We start from the raw sequence: 18,061 nt of genomic DNA, 5'->3' as shown, positions 1-18,061 counted from the left end.
TAAGGATACATTAACATTAGAATAGAAGCCAGCAAAAATTTTGCATTGGGGATGAGGATTTGATTATATTCCCACAGGAAGCCACAAGCTATGAATAGATACCATCAAAACTGTTAAAAATTATAATAGAACTAAAAATTATAGATCTTCTGAAAACCTTGGCCACTGACCAAAAAAGCTCTTAGTTCATTTAAAATGTCTTTGTTTATAATTTTCCACCACACACTGCACAGTTAATGTCTTAAAACAGAAGAGGGGAGATGTCATGACATTTTTGAGATTTCTGGAATTTGGTTTCTTAAAAAACACAGAAATATAAGAATGTGCGTTCGTTTTAATTCCGGGTGTTGGGATGTGGGGCATGGTTTGGACTGTCCACAGCAGCTGACCATGATTTGCCTCATGCTCTAGCAGAAGCATGATTTTTCCATCTGTAGATAATTTCTGTGGTTGTGTGATACTTGGAATTCTGGGAGCTTTTCAGACAGTACATAAATGCTAGGAACCTGAGAGATGGGGTGGTTGTTGGTCCCTTAGGGAGTTTGGTTGAAGTTATGGTCAAAGAAGAAACAAAAGGAAGAGGTTGGATTCAGGATCTCTTTCCCCTCTGCCATCTCCCTCTCCTCTAGCCTTGTTTCTCTCCTATCTAGTGTTAGACGGTAGAACCAGGGGGTGAGGCCCATAAGTGGTGGTAAAAAGAAAGACCTACAGAGTAGCAAAGAGCAGTGCATCTCTACCGCATACCTCTGTACTGTCGCTCACTTCTATTGGATAGGCATTTCCCAGGTACTTTACAGTGGTTAGTTTATCCTCAGAGTCACTTACATTTCTCAGCTTGAAATTATAGACAGTGCCACCCTGACCATGATTGACAAAAAAAGTAATACAGAAATTGATGGCAAATATTGTTAATTTGAGGTAATAAAAATACATGTTTTCATTCTTCTATTATATGTGTCAATATCATTGGTAGGAAGCTTGTTGGTCAAGTGAATTCTGAGTCCTTTGGAAAATTATTTTTATGGTTATTGCTGTAGAAGGAAAATATTTTCAACTAGGTATATTTCTCTTTTTTTCTTTTCCCTTGCTTTTTCTTTCTTTTCTTTTCTTTTTTTTTTTTTTTTTTTTCCTTTCCTTAAAGTGTTCCTTGGGACAATATCTTTCTTTGTGACCCTAGCCAGCATGGAATTTACTTTGTATACCAAGGTGGCCTCCCACATGGAGTTATATCCCCCTGACTATGCCTCCTGAAAGCTGGAATTATAGGTGTGGGTTTTGCAAAGGGCACATACTTTGGGTCATCGTCCCTTGATTTAGGCAGAGTCTGTTAATTGTAATTGGGCCCCTTGTGTGTTACCACTTGTTTATATAGTAGTCTCTGCTCTGTTGTGCCTATTAACAAGCATGTTCTGGTACATCTTTGTTTATGCACCTGTGTGGGAATTTCACCCCATTCTTTAATTCTCTACGAATTATGCAAGTGGCACGTTGCTTTTCCTAGATATTGTATAGCAGTTTTGCAGGTAATTTTGCCTTTAGCTGAGTAAGTATCCACATGGGTTCTAGTGATCATTGTTGAATGTGTTTTAGTTTTAGTGTATTTGAGTAGTTCTAGGAAACCACAGCTTACCTGTATAAACTAAAACTGCATTAAAATAATTTCACAAAACTGAAAATGGTTCAGAGAAGTCGTGATAGTCTATATAGTGTACAGTCTACCAGGCAGGGGCAGCTTTTCCTATTCACTCAGCTTGCATTGTTTGTGATGATGGATTTAGTCTTACAGACTGTACATTACTAATTTCTGTACCTACTGAGAGCCAAGACCTTCCCATTAGCTTAGCTATGTCTTCCCCACATAACCCAAGTAATTGCTGAAGCTACTGAAATGGCTACAAATCCTCTTTCTTGTACTTCGTATGAGACAGAAATTGTAGTATGTGCTTTAAACTAGTTTGCTCATCTGTGAAATGAGTGTGCTATACTTGCCCCACAGGGGTATAAGGATGAAGTAAACTGATGCTCAGGACACCTTTAGAGTGGGGCCTGGCAGGGTGGGGAGCAGGGCAGGATTACTGCTATACATATTGCTGTTAATGAACAGAACAGTAGTTAACTAATTTATTCATCTTTGGTGATCTCCAGCAGTTTCCTCTCAGGGATACTTAGAAGCTAGCTTTATGGGGAAACTGCAAATATAGCCCATAGTTTTAGCTAAGTGAATAGTTTATTTTAAGTAATAGAGTAGACTCCTGTAGATTCCTGTAGCTAACTGTGCAAATGCAGAGGTAGATAAAAACAAAGCCCCGTAGTGGTTAAAAATAACATAAAATATGGTTCATCTTAAAGCACAGTGATTGGACCTCATAGCTTTTTCGTTTTTCTTTCTTTTTTTTTTTTTTTTTTTTTTTTTTGTTTTTTAAAAAAAATTTTTGGAAAAAATGATAGATTTTTAAAGTTTCTTCTGGTTTTGTTTTTTGTTTGTTTCTTTTCTTTTTTTGACATTTTAAATTTCTGGCCTCCTTCAGTATTGATACCATAAAAGCAGGAGGGGATACCAGGTTGGGAATTTGAAGTTGGCTTGAGTTTGAGTCTTGGCTCTGCTGTTGATGTTGTACATGTGTCTGGTTAAGTGACATAAACTGCATCTAGGTTTAGACTGGTAGGTGCTTGGAGACTCAGATGCCGTCCTTGTGATGAGGCTTTTGAAGTGCAAGTGCTCTCCAGAGACAAGAGGTCTCTTCTCAGTTTTAAGCTCAGTTTTGTTCACCTTATTTTCTAAAAGCAAAGTCTTGATGTTTTATGAGACACTAGAAAATTTAAAAATATCCCATTGATAATAGCTCTATGGCCAAAGATGTTTTGCTGATTTCGCCCCCAGTTGTGTAGGTTTTAAATATTCCTCAAGTGGACACGGTTCCCATACACGTGTTCCTTGTAGCTAGATCTCCTGTTTTATCTCTGCTCAATAAGTTAAACTTGTGACTAACTTCATCTGGCTTTAAGTAATTTACATTGTATCTGCATTTATGCACGTGGTTGTCAGTGTAATATCTGTTTGAGTGTTTTAGAAATCATTTTATGCTTTTACATGTGATTTGGTCTTATATTTTCAGCTTGCTTGGAATAGGGTAAAAATATTGGTTCTCCCTTCTCCATTGCATCTGTGACAGAGAGTCCATTGTTGAAGCGGCTTTGTTGGCTGTGGTTGATGACTTGCACTTGGACATGCGTCTGCAGTAGTTCCAGATGTTTAGTGTCTGGCTAGAGCTACAGAGATTTGTTGCTTAATCTGCCACTGTGTATTTTAGCATGGTCTCAGTCTTTTTCCCCGAGAAATTTTGCTATTCATATTTCGTTGAAGGAATTTAGTAGGTCATTATTGCTTGATTTTTTTATATAATATTTGCATAATTGAGTTATTTGGGCAGGAGTAACAGTTCTAAAAGACTGAAGAAAAGAGCTATTCAAGAGTCTTAGTTCTGGTAGTTTTCATTATTTCATTAAATTAATTTGTTAATCTCTGGTGATTCTTACTGTAGGGTTAGGTTATCAAGGAGAAGTCTGTTGCTGATTTTGTTAAGAAAAAGAAACTTATTTGCACTTGCTTTAAAACGAATTTTTTTCCTTTGCACTTAAAATGGATGTTTCTTTCACATGAGTGTTTGCATTTTATTTTCCAGTGTTTTTCCCTCTAAAACCAGTGTGCTATTCCACTAAGACCCTCTTTTGCATCTTCCCCAGGAATGTCACTATCTGCTGGATCTTCCCCTCTCCATTCCCCCAAAATTACTCCACACACCTCTCCTGCTCCTAGAAGAAGAAGCCACACTCCAAACCCAGCAAGTTTCATGGTGCCGCCTAGTGCCTCCACTCCTGCCAATAATCCTGTTCCTCAGACTCCGTCCTCTGGTCAGGTGATCCAGAAGGAGACTGTCGGGGGGACGACTTACTTCTATACAGATACGACTCCAGCACCTTTGACTGGAATGGTATGGCTTCTGTTAAAGAGGGAATCAGTGCTCTTAGAAAAGCTGCTCCTTAACTAGTGAGGTCATCCCCCAACACTGGAAGGGTTTTAGGGACATGAAAAAGTATTATATTTTTAACTTACTCTTATATCTTTACATTGGTATGGTTCTTCCTTCCTAATTTCACTCAGAAATCAGATTGTGGTTGTACTTTGTTTTAGTGTGCTGGAGCTACCACTGCAGGGTTACCTCGTTAGCACTTGAGCTGGTTAAGTTGATGTTCTCTTTGTTTCTAGTTACTGGGTGATAGGTAGGTTTACCTTTGGGAAGATGTTGAAGAAAGTAGGCTGTATCTTTATTATTGAAAGCAAATTGAAGAGTCACTGTTGATTCAGATAAAGCGGTACTGTAAAGGGCAGAGCTCTAGTTGGCAGAATGGCATGCAGTGGTAAAGGCTGGTAGTAGGTTGTTGTGAAGGAGGGAAAGGATTCAGACAAGAGGGAGCCATGATTGTAAGCAGCCAAATGACTGGGGGTAGGAAGAGAATCACTAAGTAAACAGAAGAGTATACTGGGGATAGACTTGGTTACAGAGATCAAGAGAGGAAGAACATGTCCAGAAGATGTGTCCATGTCTCAGGGTGAATTACCAGGAGAAAAGGGTAAAAGAACAAGAGCCAGGGGTAGGGTTGGGGGAGTGGTAGGGACACCCTTGTGTTACTTAGTGCCTCTCTTTTTGGCCTCATTGTTTTGTCTACATTAAAGAAAAAAACTAAAAAAATTAGTAAATAGCTCTTGAATAAGAAAACCAAATTCTATTAAAATGATGGAAGTTTAAACTATAAACATCTGACTGGGTTTCAATAAATGCAATTTGACTGGCATACTAAATTAAATTTAATATTTTGCAAAAGATTTTTTTGAGTGACAGAAAAACAGGTTTCTTTTTTCTTTTTTTTTTTTTTCTTTTTTTTGGAAAGCTTAGTCCTGCTATGATTTTTACGCTTGAGTCTTTGTACTTTTGAGATAGTTTTCTTATTTGAAACACGAGAAAGTAGTAACCCACTGCCTTGTAGAAATAAATGTGAAAATTTGTAAGTCCTGTATATACTTCAGAAAACTGTTTGGCGAGGTCTTTTGCTTTGCTTTGTTTTGTTTTGGGTGGTGTGATAACATAAACCATGGAACAATGAACATGGTCAGATGATCAAGATAGAGACTTGTTCCTTTTAAGCCACATCTTACTGATTAATCATTTTTGGTACTTAAAAAAAATTGTTTGTAGAAAGAAGAAATTACACTTAACTATCTAGTAGTTTGTCACAAAATGCCTCTGCTGTTTGTAGAGATCACTATATTTTATAATGTTTTCAGTCTTCTGGCCATTTTTTTTTTCAATCCTGAGCTAGTTAACTGTATGATCGAAGAAAACCAAGGGAAGAAAAAGGCAAGTTTACTCTCTCCACAGGCCCACGTGTTCTGTAAAACTACTCTCAGTTGCATTACACAGCAGGTGAATATCTGAGGACAACAAAAAACAGCTAACGTTAATTCTAAGAAAGAGGAAAAAAAAAAACATTGGGGTAGATGTGAGGAGAAACTTGGAAACAGGATAAGAACAAAAGGAAGAAGTGAGTGGGGAACTGAGAGGAGGGGCCAAAGCGGCTGGAGGACTGTGTAGAGTGCTAGGTGGTGGGACGGGAACCTCCTGTCTCAGCTTAGACTGTTGAGCAGGTGTGCTAGCACACTGGACCCTGGTCAGCCACAAGAATGCTGCCGGGGGTTGCTAGCGTTACCTCACGCTACCCTGCAGAGCTTGGCATCTTCTCTTTCTCTCTTCCAGTTGGTTTAAAATCCACTTCTAAACTGTTGGAAAGAGAACATTCTGTCAAAGAGTTATTTTTGCTTTCTCAGTGGGTCTGAAATTTTATATCTGAATAAATATTTTCTTCTTTGACTTTTTAAAATTTTATTGTTTTTAAAATCGTTGAAATAGGTTTCCGAAATGAGTTTATTCAGAAAGTATTCTTATAACAATTGTATTTTAAATATACCAAAATTTATTACTAGCAAATAAAAATTAAACTTTTATGAAAACAATAACGCTTACTAATTGAGAAAAATTGATTGTATTTTCTGCCTCCTTGCCTTTTTAGGTGTTTCCAAACTATCATATTTATCCTCCAACCGCACCTCATGTTGCTTACATGCAACCAAAAGCAAATGCACCTTCCTTCTTTATGGCCGACGAGCTCCGACAGGTATGCTTTCAGAAGCTAGCACAGACATTGACCATTGGCTGTATCTGGGAAAAAAATATACAGAGTGCTTGTATGCAGTCACGCACAGTCTCCAAAGCAAGAGATTTAGACTGTGAAAGTTTTATGTTTAAGAAAAGCATTTTAAGGAAATCTTAAATAATGTATTAGAGTATAAAATACAGAATTACTATTTAAATGTGCTGTTTCATGGTTTTTTGTACAGAAATGATTCTTTACATGGGCTCATTTGTGTGTGTGTATGTACATGCATACTCACTTGAAATGTGTCAGGGAGAGCATATGTGGGAGCTGGTTCTCTCTTTCTACTATGTGGGTTCTGGGAACAAAATTCAGATTATCAGTCTTGGCAGCGAGGACCTTTCTTCACTGAGCCATCCCAAATGGGAAGGGCTCTTAAATAAAACATATAATTTAAGTGCCTTTTAACCTTTAAATTGTTCCTATTAATTTGACACAGGAATAAGCTTTAAATGACCAACCAAAACTCTTAAAGTGGGTTTTATAAAATAATTTAATTTCTTATTTGTTTTATTTGTTGTGGTAAACAGCTTAAGATATTCCTGCTATTTATAGCTTCTTATATGTACATTGTCAGAAGGATTTTTGTTTTTCAGAAAGTTTTTTCAGTGTACTTTTAAGCATGCAGTGTGTGTGTACATGTGTACCTTACTTCTTTTTGCAGTGCTGGGGATAGGACCCAGCACCTTGTGCATGCTAGACAAACATCATCTCATTGATCTATGTCCTCAGTTTCTGTATAATGATTTAAGAATGAATTATTGGCTACATTAATAGGTCTTATATATTTCAGGTTGATTTATAGTACTTTTTTGGGTTTGTTTTGTTTTTTGTTTTTTGGTTTTTTTGACAACCGGGTTTCTCTGTGTTACCCTGGCTGTCCTAGAACTCACTCTGTAGACCAGGTTGGCCTCAGAATTCACAGAGATCTGTCTGCCTCTGCATCCTGAGTGCTGGGATTAAAGGTTTGTATACCACATCTTTATCTTTTTTTTTAAACTTTTTTTTTTATTGTTATTATTTTTTACTTAGACTCAGACTAATTATGGGAGATAGTATATCTAGGATTGGAATTTATGTATAGTAGCACCTAGAAATGTTATGATATGAGTATTAAAATATATATAAATATTTAAATAGAAAAGTATTTAGGTATTAATGGAAAATCTAGCTATTAGAACCTCTGTTTAGAATTTGTTATCAATATACTTATTTCCTATTCTTAGGAGCTGATCAACAGACATTTAATAACAATGGCTCAGATTGATCAAGCAGATATGCCAGGTAAAATGATGATATCTTTTTTACATGATGATATCTTCTTTCCAGCCTCAGGCAAGTCAGGTAGACCTGAGTTGTGCATGGCCTGGTTTATAGAACAAGTTCGAGGACTCGAACAGGGCTCCACAGAAAGGAGGATATAACTGGATCCTATCTTAAGCCACATTAAAGAAATTAATAGATTAAGGGTTTATATGCCTAAAAACTTTAAAACTCCTATTATGAATACCTGTAAATTGATAAAAAAAAAAAAACATTTTAATAGATAAAGGTTTACTATACAAGACTGAAAGAAGCTTTTTTCTTTCTTGGGAAGAACATACTGGACTATAGATTTAGCTCAGTGGGCAGCACTTGGGCTGGTAATTTGATTCACTCCCCCGCACTGGAGGCTAAAATCACAAAAACAGAACGCTGATAAATTCTTCTAAGTTAAAATTTTAAAATGACTCAAAGACACCTGCTGTTAAAGAGGAACTAAAACATAGGCTGGAGAGATGGCTCAGTGGTTAAGAGCACTGACTGCTCTTCTAGAGGTCCTGAGTGCAATTCCCAGCAACCACATGGTGGCTCACAACCACCTGTAGTGGGATCTGATGCCCTCTTCTGGTGTGTCTGAAGACAGCAACATTGTACTCATATATAATAAGTAATTAAATCTTTTTTTATAAAAGGGGGGAGGGACTAAAACTTGGAAGAAGATATTTGTAATTTATACAATTGTCAAATAAGAGAAAAAGACCTGATCAAACAACTCACTGGGAAAATGGCTGAAGATAAATGTGAGCATTTTTATGGATGATCGTTATAGCCAATAAGTGTTTCAAGAGGAAATACATGGAGGAAATGATTTAACACTTTGCCACCTTATAGTGGCAAGATATAGGTTCGTATATTCTCAATAGTGACTATAGTTTAAATTGTTGAACATGCAGCTGCTTTGAAAAGCTCAAAACTACCATTTACCTAGTGTTTGAAGGTAAACCTTGGTCATAAACTGGAAGATACACAAGATGGTCATAAATGTACCCACGGCAGTGGAAACCTGAAGCAATCTGAGTGCTCACTGGAAGAATAGTGGATGAATTAGTAGGACATTATGGAAGAAAGAATACTGATAGACAGCAACACAGAAGAATCTGAGTAACACAATTAAAAAGTGACTGCATCCAGCATGCACCTTTTTATGAAGTTACTAAATTAACACTCTGTAGGGTTGCATAGGCGTGAACCAGTGACTTGAGTAATATAAACTAAAGATTGTCATTAATTTAGTCTTGTACAGCTGTGTTCAAACATGTCCTAATTATTTTTGTAACTGAGAGTTTTGTTTCTCAGGTTCATTATATGTATTTTTTTGCTAGTCTTTTATTTGACAGTCTCATTGTGTTGCCCTGGCTGGCCTGGAACTCAGAAATCTGCCTGTCTCTGTTTCCTGAATGCTGGGATGGGATGAGTACCTATGAATTCACTATTTTATTAGCCTTAAAGTCTCATGTTTGCTCATCTGTTCTTACTATCCTTTTTCTTCTCATCTCATCAGTATGGACTACATTTGTAGCCAAGCATGTTTTACATCTCAGAAAACTTTAGCAATGTCCAAAACCTTTCAGTCATCATCGCTGTAAACAGTGTTGTGCAGCATGCAGTGGATGGAGGCTGGGAATGCTCCGAACTCCCTGCAGTGTGCAGGGCAGTTCTTCATGGTGTTAGTTATGCTGAGGTTGAGAGACGTGGTATAGGCTTAACTACAGCGAGTTCTATAAATTGACCCTAACATCTTTTTCTTCTTCTTCTTCCCTTTCTGCTCCTTATTTCTATTGTTTTTAATATGATTTGGTGGAATTGGGCTGTAGAATATGTAGTCTTCCATTTGATTGGGGGGGGGGGGGGCTTTTATTTCTACAGTATATTTTTTACATTATTTTAATACTAAGCACCCCTTTTGTCATGAATAAATATGTGGATTTATTAGACTGAGCTGAACACAAAGAATAATAGTTATTAATACTGCTTTTAAGATTCAACACCCCTTTATGATAAAAACGAAATCAACCAGACATAAAAGAAACACATCTTAACACAAGGCACTCATACAACAAGCCAGCAGCTAATAGTAAATAGGGCCCAGAGTGGGAACCACAGCTCAGAGAGCTATGTTCCAGGGGAATCATGAGGAAGCTTCAGTACCGTGACCTCTTTCAAACAGCCATTGCATGCAAATTCAAGATGTCCAGCTTCTAAAGCCAGATAGTGTTTGCTGTGGAGATCCTTGTGTATTAAGCAGAATTTATCTTTTACCTTGTATATTTGCTTGTTGCTAAAAACCATGGTAGTCATCAAAAAAGTTGTTGCAAATACCATAGCTGGTTTGCCTCTTGTGCCTTCACCTGACTGTTAATTTTCACTTGTCAGCATGGCTTTAGCTGCACCTCTTGATTATTTGGGAGAAGCATAGTTTCTTTAGTTGTACTTAGTTGAGGCAGAGGTGATTTGTAAGAGTTTTGATGTCATATGTCATATAGGTTCACACATAGATATGCATGCATATACATGGATGAACATACTTCCCAATTTAATACAACTTATTTTAAATTTATGCTCTAAAGAGAATTAAAATATTTCTTGGTTTTTATTAAGATTAAAATAAAATGTTTAATATTTCTATCAATAACTCATTTTTAGCAATTATTTCTGAGAACAAAAATCCCCATATTGTACTGCCAAGACACGGTAATAACTTGGAGAGTGTGAGCTTCAGTTATGCTTGGCTGCTCCATAAGCTGGTCTGTTGATACTGAAGCTATGGCTGGGTTTATAGGAAGTCTATCAAACAACAGTGCCTCTGACACAGGTCTGTTAGGATTTGTCAGTGGATTTTGATACATTTGGTTTCTTCTTTACTCCAGTGAGAGATGAATGAATGCCTATCGTTGACATTTATCTCTCTGTGACTTACTCTAGCAGTCCCCACAGAAGTTGACAGCTACCATAGCCTGTTCCCTCTAGAACCACTGCCACCCCCCAACCGGATACAGAAATCAAGTAATTTTGGATATATCACATCTTGCTACAAAGCTGTAAATAGCAAAGATGATCTGCCATATTGCCTTCGGAGGATACATGGTAAGGCAGGTGGATTTCCTCATAAGTATATTATTTTTGCTAAGATTATTCATACTTTCATATAAACAGTGCTGTGTTATTGTCATGCATGTTTGGAGGACAAAGTTTCTTTTTTATTTTTCTTCTTATTTTTGTCCCCATTTGGAGATTAATACTTTACAGCCAACATACACCATTTTTTAAAATTCAAATTTCTCCTGAGCTGTCATTTACAGTTGATTGTAGTAGAGAATTTTCTTCTTTAGGTTTTCGTCTTGTTAACACAAAGTGCATGGTGTTGGTTGATATGTGGAAAAAAATTCAACACTCAAATATTGTAACTCTGCGTGAAGTGTTTACCACTAAAGCATTTGCCGAGCCTTGTAAGTAACCACTCCTGTGGGTCCGGCTCATGGGCTCATTGTCTGGAGCCTGACTTCCGAGATACGTGTTTCTGTTTCCTTGTAAGCTCTCGTGTTCGCCTATGACTTCCATGCTGGAGGAGAAACTATGATGAGCAGACACTTTAATGACCCGAATTCCGATGCCTACTTCACAAAGAGAAAGTGGGGTAAGAAAGAGATGCAAGCAAACTGCTTTGATGCATGCTTTTTTCACCCGAGGAGTAGTTTCTTAATAAAACTTAAACTTTTTCTTGCCATTTTAAGGACCTTACCGGGTTTTTATAAAGTACCTCAAAGAATTGGAGTTGGTTTGCAGCGAGTTAGGAAAAATGTGTGTATTGACTCAGATTTTATACCAGTATTTTGATTTATTTTGGTTTATTTCCCATAAGATATGAAAAATTTGGATATATTCCATAGGATATAAAAAAATCTGTGAACATATTTTGATATTCTTACCATCCAGTGTGACTGTATGATCATTTATGACATCACTTCCCTAAAGAAATGTTTTTGTTAAATGTTAAGTCAGTTTTTTAAAAAGCAACTTTACTTTAAGATGGAATATAAGTTCTTCTTTTCTAATATTTGCTTAACTAGTTATTTTATAATTCAGATATTTCAAGGAACCTAAAAATTTATAATTGCAGTCTAAAACATGCTTATTTGGAAGGAAAATGATACCACAGAAAACATAAATCTATTTTGAGATGTCAAAATTTATATTTTTGTAAGCAGTCTTGATTTTGTTGTGTAACCAAGAATGAAGCTTCACATTGTTAGCTGTAGTTTTTAATCTTAAGATTCTCTTGAACACAAAGCACAATATTTCAGTTCGCCCATAACCTTGCTTCTGTATTCTGACAGTTGAAAGCAGTTGCGGTTACAACATAGTTGTTGAAATGGCATTGAAAACCTGTCAGGCAGTGTGGTCATTTCTCCTTTTGCCGTGTCATCTGCAGACGTGGGCACGGTGTTTTGGAGGATGAGGGGCGGCTCGTATTCACTTTAGTGACAACACTTGTGAAATGGCTGTTGGCTTTAGTTTATAGCTGTTTTAACCTCAGCTCTGTTGACACTTGGGCTGTATCATTTGTCCTGTGGTGGCTATTGCAGGTTGTTGGACAGTGGTACTTGTCTACTGGATACCCCTCTATCTCAGCTCTGATGCCAGAAATAGCTGCATACACTGCCAGTGTCCCTGTTGAGAACTACTCAGCATTTTACCCATGTTAAAAATCTGTATTTTGTTCTAGTACTGAAAACATATATCTCAATGTTTACATTTTCTCAAAATCATTTCTTCCATGCTTACGATTTTATAACCTCCCATTATATACCATACACACACGAATGTCTTACTATTTTCTCTTACTGAATAATTACTCTTTTAGTACCAACTTCTTTAAAAAGGCACATTTGTCATAAGTGCATTATTTAGAAGATGGAGATGATATGAGATGTTGAAATTATATTTATATAGAAATTACAGAGATTAAAATGAAGTGAATGGCACAGTTAGAGTCAAATCTGATGGCAAGTAAGACCTATGTGTTTGCTGTAAACCCACACTCTCAGAATCTCAGCATCTAGAAGACTGAGACAGGAGGAATGCCACAAATTGGAGGATTACAGAGTAAGATTCTAGTCTCAGAAAACAAAAAAGAATTAGCTGACTGTAATGCCATGTGCCTTTAATGTCAGCACCTGGAAGGCAGATTTAGGCAGATACCTGAGTTCAAGGACAGCCAGAGCTACATAGTGGAATCCTGTTTCAAAATAAATAAAAACAATAAAACAGGATAACCAGTACTCCTTTTCTTTATCAGTTGCTTAGTTTTGTTTAAACATCTTTCCTTTGGTTGTGGTGCTGTGGGCTGACCTGCAGCCTTCATGCATGCTGAGCTGCGCTCCACCCCTCAAGTCAGACTGTTTCAGGACTCTCTTGGGTCCTCTCTGACATGGTCTTAGCAGCTCCCGCCAAAAGGTGTTTGGAGACTTCTAAGACTTCTTTATAGAATGTAATGTCTTCATTCTGTCCAAATTGAGAGGAAATGGTTCGTTATGTATGCACTTGTTAAAAATGTCCCAAGCCATAGTTACATATCCACTAGTTTTTTATTTAGAATTTTTTAAAATAAGGTCGTGTTTTATAGCCCTGACTGATCCTGAGCCTGAAGTCTTCTGTAGTCCTTTTGATCTGCTTCCTAAGTGCCAGGAGTCTAGGCAGGCACCATGGCCCCTGACTTTCTATTTATTACATTTATTCATAATTAACCATGTGACTTTCATATTTTTACTTCATTCACAGAAAGTTGGCTTACAACCATATGGGTACAAGATTATGTTCACTAAAATAACAAAATACGGATTAAGTTTTTATGTCTTTGTTATTTAGTTAAATATTGACATTGACTCATAAAGTATGATGAAAAAGCAGTTTAAAAGCCAGGCATGGAAGTCAGTGGCAGAGCAGTTGTCTAGAGTGCAAGTACCCAGGTTAAATTCCCAGTGCCACAAAATAGACAAACAAAAACACTTACAAAAGTTGTTAGGGTTGGGGCTGGAGAGATGGCTCAGCCGTTAAGAGCACTGACTGCTCTTCAGAAGTCCTGAGTTCAAATCCCAGCAACCGCGTGGTGCCTCACAACTATCTGCAATGGGATCTGATGCCCTTTTCTGGTGTGTCTGAAGAGAGCAATGGTGTACTCATATACATAAAATAAATAAATCTTAAGTTGTTAGGGTAAAGACAATTACTCTGATGATAGCTTGCTTGTTTCATCATTGGTAAGGATACTGCTTTTTAAGTAATTGGTTTTTGTTCAACATTTATTTGGTCAAAGGACAGAGTACTTTAATGAGATCTCTGCTACTCTAACAGTATAAAACCTAGTAATCTCAATTCTAGAGACACATGGGCTTGCTTGTTAAGTCTTTACTGTTATGAATGAATATTCATTTGCCTTCTAGGCCAGCATGACGGACCACTGCCCAGGCAGCATGCTGGATTGTTACCAGAGTCTCTCATCTGGGCATATATTGTCCAGCTGAGTTCTGCTCTGCGTACCATTCATACAGCAGGTTTAGCATGTAGAGTAATGGACCCAACGAAGATTCTGATAACTAGCAAAACAAGGTACTAGGATTTTGAATGTTCTGAATCTGGGTTTCTGTCATTTTTTTAACGGTCTATTTATTGTGTGTGAGTCAACTATTCTGCCTGCATTCATGTATTTGCACCACATGTGCTTGGTGCCCATGGAAACCAGAAGAAGTTATTGGGTTCCCTGGAGTTAACAGATGGTTGTAAACCATCCTTAGAAAGGTTGGCAAGGGTCACAAAGGTATTTGGGAGTAAAGACCAAAGTATCAATGCCACTGTCTCGTACAGAACCATCATTCTTAAATGGCACCATAAGTCAGAGTCTTGGTTTGGTGGGCTCTGCCTGCACAACTGGTGATGTAGGAAGTCAGCAGAGTTTGTACTGTTAACATGTTGTTAAAAGATTGTTCATTAGGTTCTAAGTGTGGAGGAGAATACAGTGAGGTAATAGAGACCTTAGCTTCAGCTTAAATTTTAGTTGCTATAATACTTTGCGAATTGTTTTGGGCAGTACAGCATACGGAAATAAAGATAGTGGCTGGACCCTGGGGTTAGTACCCACAATCTCATTGTTTGGGCTACAGCATGGAGAGAGCGTGCGCGCGCGCGCGCACACACACACACACACACACACACACACAGAGTAAAAACCAACAACGGTAAAGCCCAAAAGTACCCTGGTTCATTTTCTTGCTGTTACTTGCCTGTTGATACTTGAGGTTTTGGGCTTTTCTAAGGTTCAGCAGTGCCACTAGACAGTGCTATGACTGTCTGATAAATTTATTAAGGGGTTTGAATTAATACAAGTAAGACACTAGGAACACAAGTAAGACAGTGCCGGCTGCATCTTCATTTAGCAAGTGTTGGGAAGTAAGTAGTTTTCTTTCATGAGTAAGTGACACAGCCTGATGTGCTAGGTGTCACCATCCCAACTCTTAGCAGTTACGAACTTTTATGCTGGAGTCACACCATTTAATGTCTCAGGCTGAGTTTCGTGAGCTCTGAAATGGTTGGTTTTGTGGGTGAGGAGGATGGAGATAGAAGTTAGTCGTTAACATTTTAGGTCCCATCGTAATTATTTTCTTTAAATTTTTCTGATCCTTACAGGTTACGAGTAAATTGTGTGGGAGTTTTTGATGTTTTAACATTTGATAACAGTCAAAATAATAATCCTTTGGCATTAATGGCTCAGTACCAGGTGAGTAAGACTGAGTATGGGTGCTTATTTCGTTTTTGTTTTTTTTCTCTTAAGCTAAACTTGGTTTTAAAGTATTTGGGCTTTTAAGTCTCCCCACTCACTGTTTCATACCTACTAGTTTCACTCTAAAATGCTTGTCCGACTACATTATTTTCCAAAGATTGACATTAGAGCACCTGTTCTGTGTTTTTCCTTTGTTGCCATAAAGCCTGTCTTTTCTTGTGTATTGCCAGAATTTTATTATTCTCTACTCTAAATTCACTCTATTATTTCTGATTCAGTCTCCATAGTATTTTTAGCTGTTTTGTTATTTATTTTCTTACTAACATGCTACCATATAGAAATACAGGAACCTATCCCTGGGTGTATAGTCTAGTGGTAGAGCAGTTCTTAGCATATCCCAGGCTCTGCATTGCTCTCCGTGCTCTAGTACTGCAAAAAACAACAAAGAGCCTGTCCCTGTGGGGAAGGATTAGGAGTAGGTGCTTCCACTTTGATTACTGTGTGTAAGTAACCTGTGTTAGCCGGTTTGCCTTGCAGTGCTTCACATTGGGATGTATAGCTATCTCTAAAGCTGATGTTAGTTATTTTGTGTAAGAAGCCATAGGAGGTTTGTTTATTTGTGTTTAGCTGCTTGTTAACCTGAGGTCTGATGCGAGGAGGAATGGTTTCATCACATGAGGAGATAGTGTTCCGTTGCCTTCTACTGTTCAACTTTGGTTTGTTTCAAAAGAAGTTTAGTTTACTTTAGGACCAGTTTCAGAACAAAAAGGAAGGAAATGATGGGATGAGGACTGAGAGTCCCAGGCAGTGTTCTGTGTTTGGCTTCATGCAACAGTCTGGCTATTGAACCAAAAGCCATCCTGTTCTGGGATTTAGAGGCGCTCCACCACACATCTGTATGCATGCTGTTCTTATCTTAATTCCCCGTGCCTGCGCCTACCTTAGCAGGCTGCGTAGTTAATACTGGGATCTGTCGGTAGGCACTGTGGGGAAGAAGCGCGAGTGCTTGAGCGAGCGAGTGAGCACAGTGCACCTCCAGCAGCCGCCTTCTCCCGTCAGTGCGCTGTTCCTTCTCTTCTTAGTGTCTTCTGCTGCTGCTTTATACTTAGTAACTAATTGGGCTACTTTTTATCTTCATCCAAAAGTGACCAATGAGCTAGGTGTGCACTAGGGAGTGGGCTGAAGGCAGGACAGTGAATTTGAAGGTAGAATAGGTAGAATAGGCTACTTTGTAAGGCAGCCGGATTGTGACTGAAAATTACTAAATACTAGTGATCTGAATATGTCTTAAGAAAGTACTCCACTGTTCAACTACATTTTGGGATAATATTTAAAACTATTGCTACCAGGAATCTAGAAACCTCTTGTCCAGGCTAAAAAATGAAACTTGTGCCTTAGAATTGGCACTGTTCTATTTTAGATAGAATTGTCTTTTTTAAGTTAGTATTTAACTAAGGAGCTATGCACAAAATCTTGGCTTCAACCTCCAGCACTAAAAATATCACTTATTACTATAAAATAAGACTAGTTTGAATTTTCTGGGTCACTTTTTTGTTTTTTGCAAATGGGTACTATTTCACTTACTTTATTTGTTGTGTAATACCTGGTAAAATGAGACTCTTTTAAAACGAAGAGATTACCTTGAATTACAACCAACCAACTTTTTTACAAGCCTGGAGCAACCATTTTATAAGTCAGAAAGTGCCTTTGTTTATAAACGATCAGCTTTCAATCAATTGTTACTTTCTTTACTTTTCAGTAAAATGGATATATCAGGGGTTTTTTTTTTTCTCTTTTTGTTGTATGTACATATGTATGTATGTAGGAGATTTTTATAGATTATTATAGCAAGGCCTAGGAGAGATTTACAGAGATTTAAAGAGGAGGTTTGTGTTTTGTTTTGTTTTGTTTTGTTTTAACAGAAAAGAGGGCTCAGGAGAGAGGAGTGCATTGTCTCCTGTAGTCTATTTCTCATGGTCTGTTTCAGACACGTGACTAGAGACTGACTTTCAGTAAAGTGAACATAAGTAGAGCCATAGATAAAATCAGAGAAATAAACAAGAAATCAGGAATCAGGAAGACACTGAAAATGAGTTGGGGGGGGGGAACCTCCTGAATTCAGTAAATGGGGGGGAAAACCAGATGGAGGTAAGAAGCAAAATAAATGGAAAATTATTTAGCTGGAAAATACGGGAGAAAAAAGTTCCTAGAGTTATTAATGCTAAAATTTTTTAACTAATGAAGACTATTAATCTTTTATTAAAAAGTAAATTGTAGTCTAAACTGGTTTATATCATGTGTGTATCTTACTTCTGAAAGTGGATGTTTTTATCCTGAGTCAGCTTTAGAGAGGTGGAAACACTCAAACAGATAGTTTGTTTCTTTAAACCCATATAGCCCTCCTATGTGCCCTTTGTTTTCACATAGGATATGAAATATTCTAGGAAGAAGTCATCAAACCAGGGTGAAGCCAGACTGAGACTTGTTCTGTTTCAAAGACTGGGAGGCTCTCTGATGGTACAAGCTGCTCACACACTTGATAAATAACTGCCTGTAGTTTACTTTGCTGACTACATTGTATTGAAACAGTGTAGAAATGCAAAATACTATGTATTTCTCAAAGCCAAAAGTTTTGTACTTTCATCAACACAACCTGGGAGATTTTATTTGTTCTTAAGTTGACTGAAGGACTCT

The 18,061-nt window shown here is 37.5% G+C and overlaps 1 protein-coding gene across 5 annotated transcripts in view; it reads left to right on the top strand.

Moving 5' to 3' along the window:
- The window catches only part of Pan3 (poly(A) specific ribonuclease subunit PAN3), a 113,632-nt gene that overhangs the window by 81,582 nt on the left and 13,989 nt on the right, over nucleotides 1–18,061 (top strand). For all 5 annotated transcript variants that reach the window (XR_013107212.1, XM_076923908.1, XM_076923907.1 and 2 more), the window contains 8 exons: nucleotides 3,745–3,992; nucleotides 6,127–6,231; nucleotides 7,497–7,554; nucleotides 10,516–10,677; nucleotides 10,923–11,039; nucleotides 11,126–11,227; nucleotides 14,034–14,199; nucleotides 15,274–15,364. Coding sequence is in view for 4 of the 5 variants with exons in the window: in XM_076923908.1 (XP_076780023.1) it covers nucleotides 3,745–3,992; nucleotides 6,127–6,231; nucleotides 7,497–7,554; nucleotides 10,516–10,677; nucleotides 10,923–11,039; nucleotides 11,126–11,227; nucleotides 14,034–14,199; nucleotides 15,274–15,364 (1,049 nt within the window). In the remaining variant the exon portion in view is untranslated. The remainder of the gene's footprint in view (nucleotides 1–3,744; nucleotides 3,993–6,126; nucleotides 6,232–7,496; nucleotides 7,555–10,515; nucleotides 10,678–10,922; nucleotides 11,040–11,125; nucleotides 11,228–14,033; nucleotides 14,200–15,273; nucleotides 15,365–18,061) is intronic.

Source organism: Arvicanthis niloticus, chromosome 24 (assembly GCF_011762505.2).
Source record: "Arvicanthis niloticus isolate mArvNil1 chromosome 24, mArvNil1.pat.X, whole genome shotgun sequence".
NCBI classification, from domain to species: domain Eukaryota; kingdom Metazoa; phylum Chordata; class Mammalia; order Rodentia; family Muridae; genus Arvicanthis; species Arvicanthis niloticus.
Note: the sequence above shows the minus strand (reverse complement) of the source record. Positions and strands in the feature narration are given on the sequence as shown.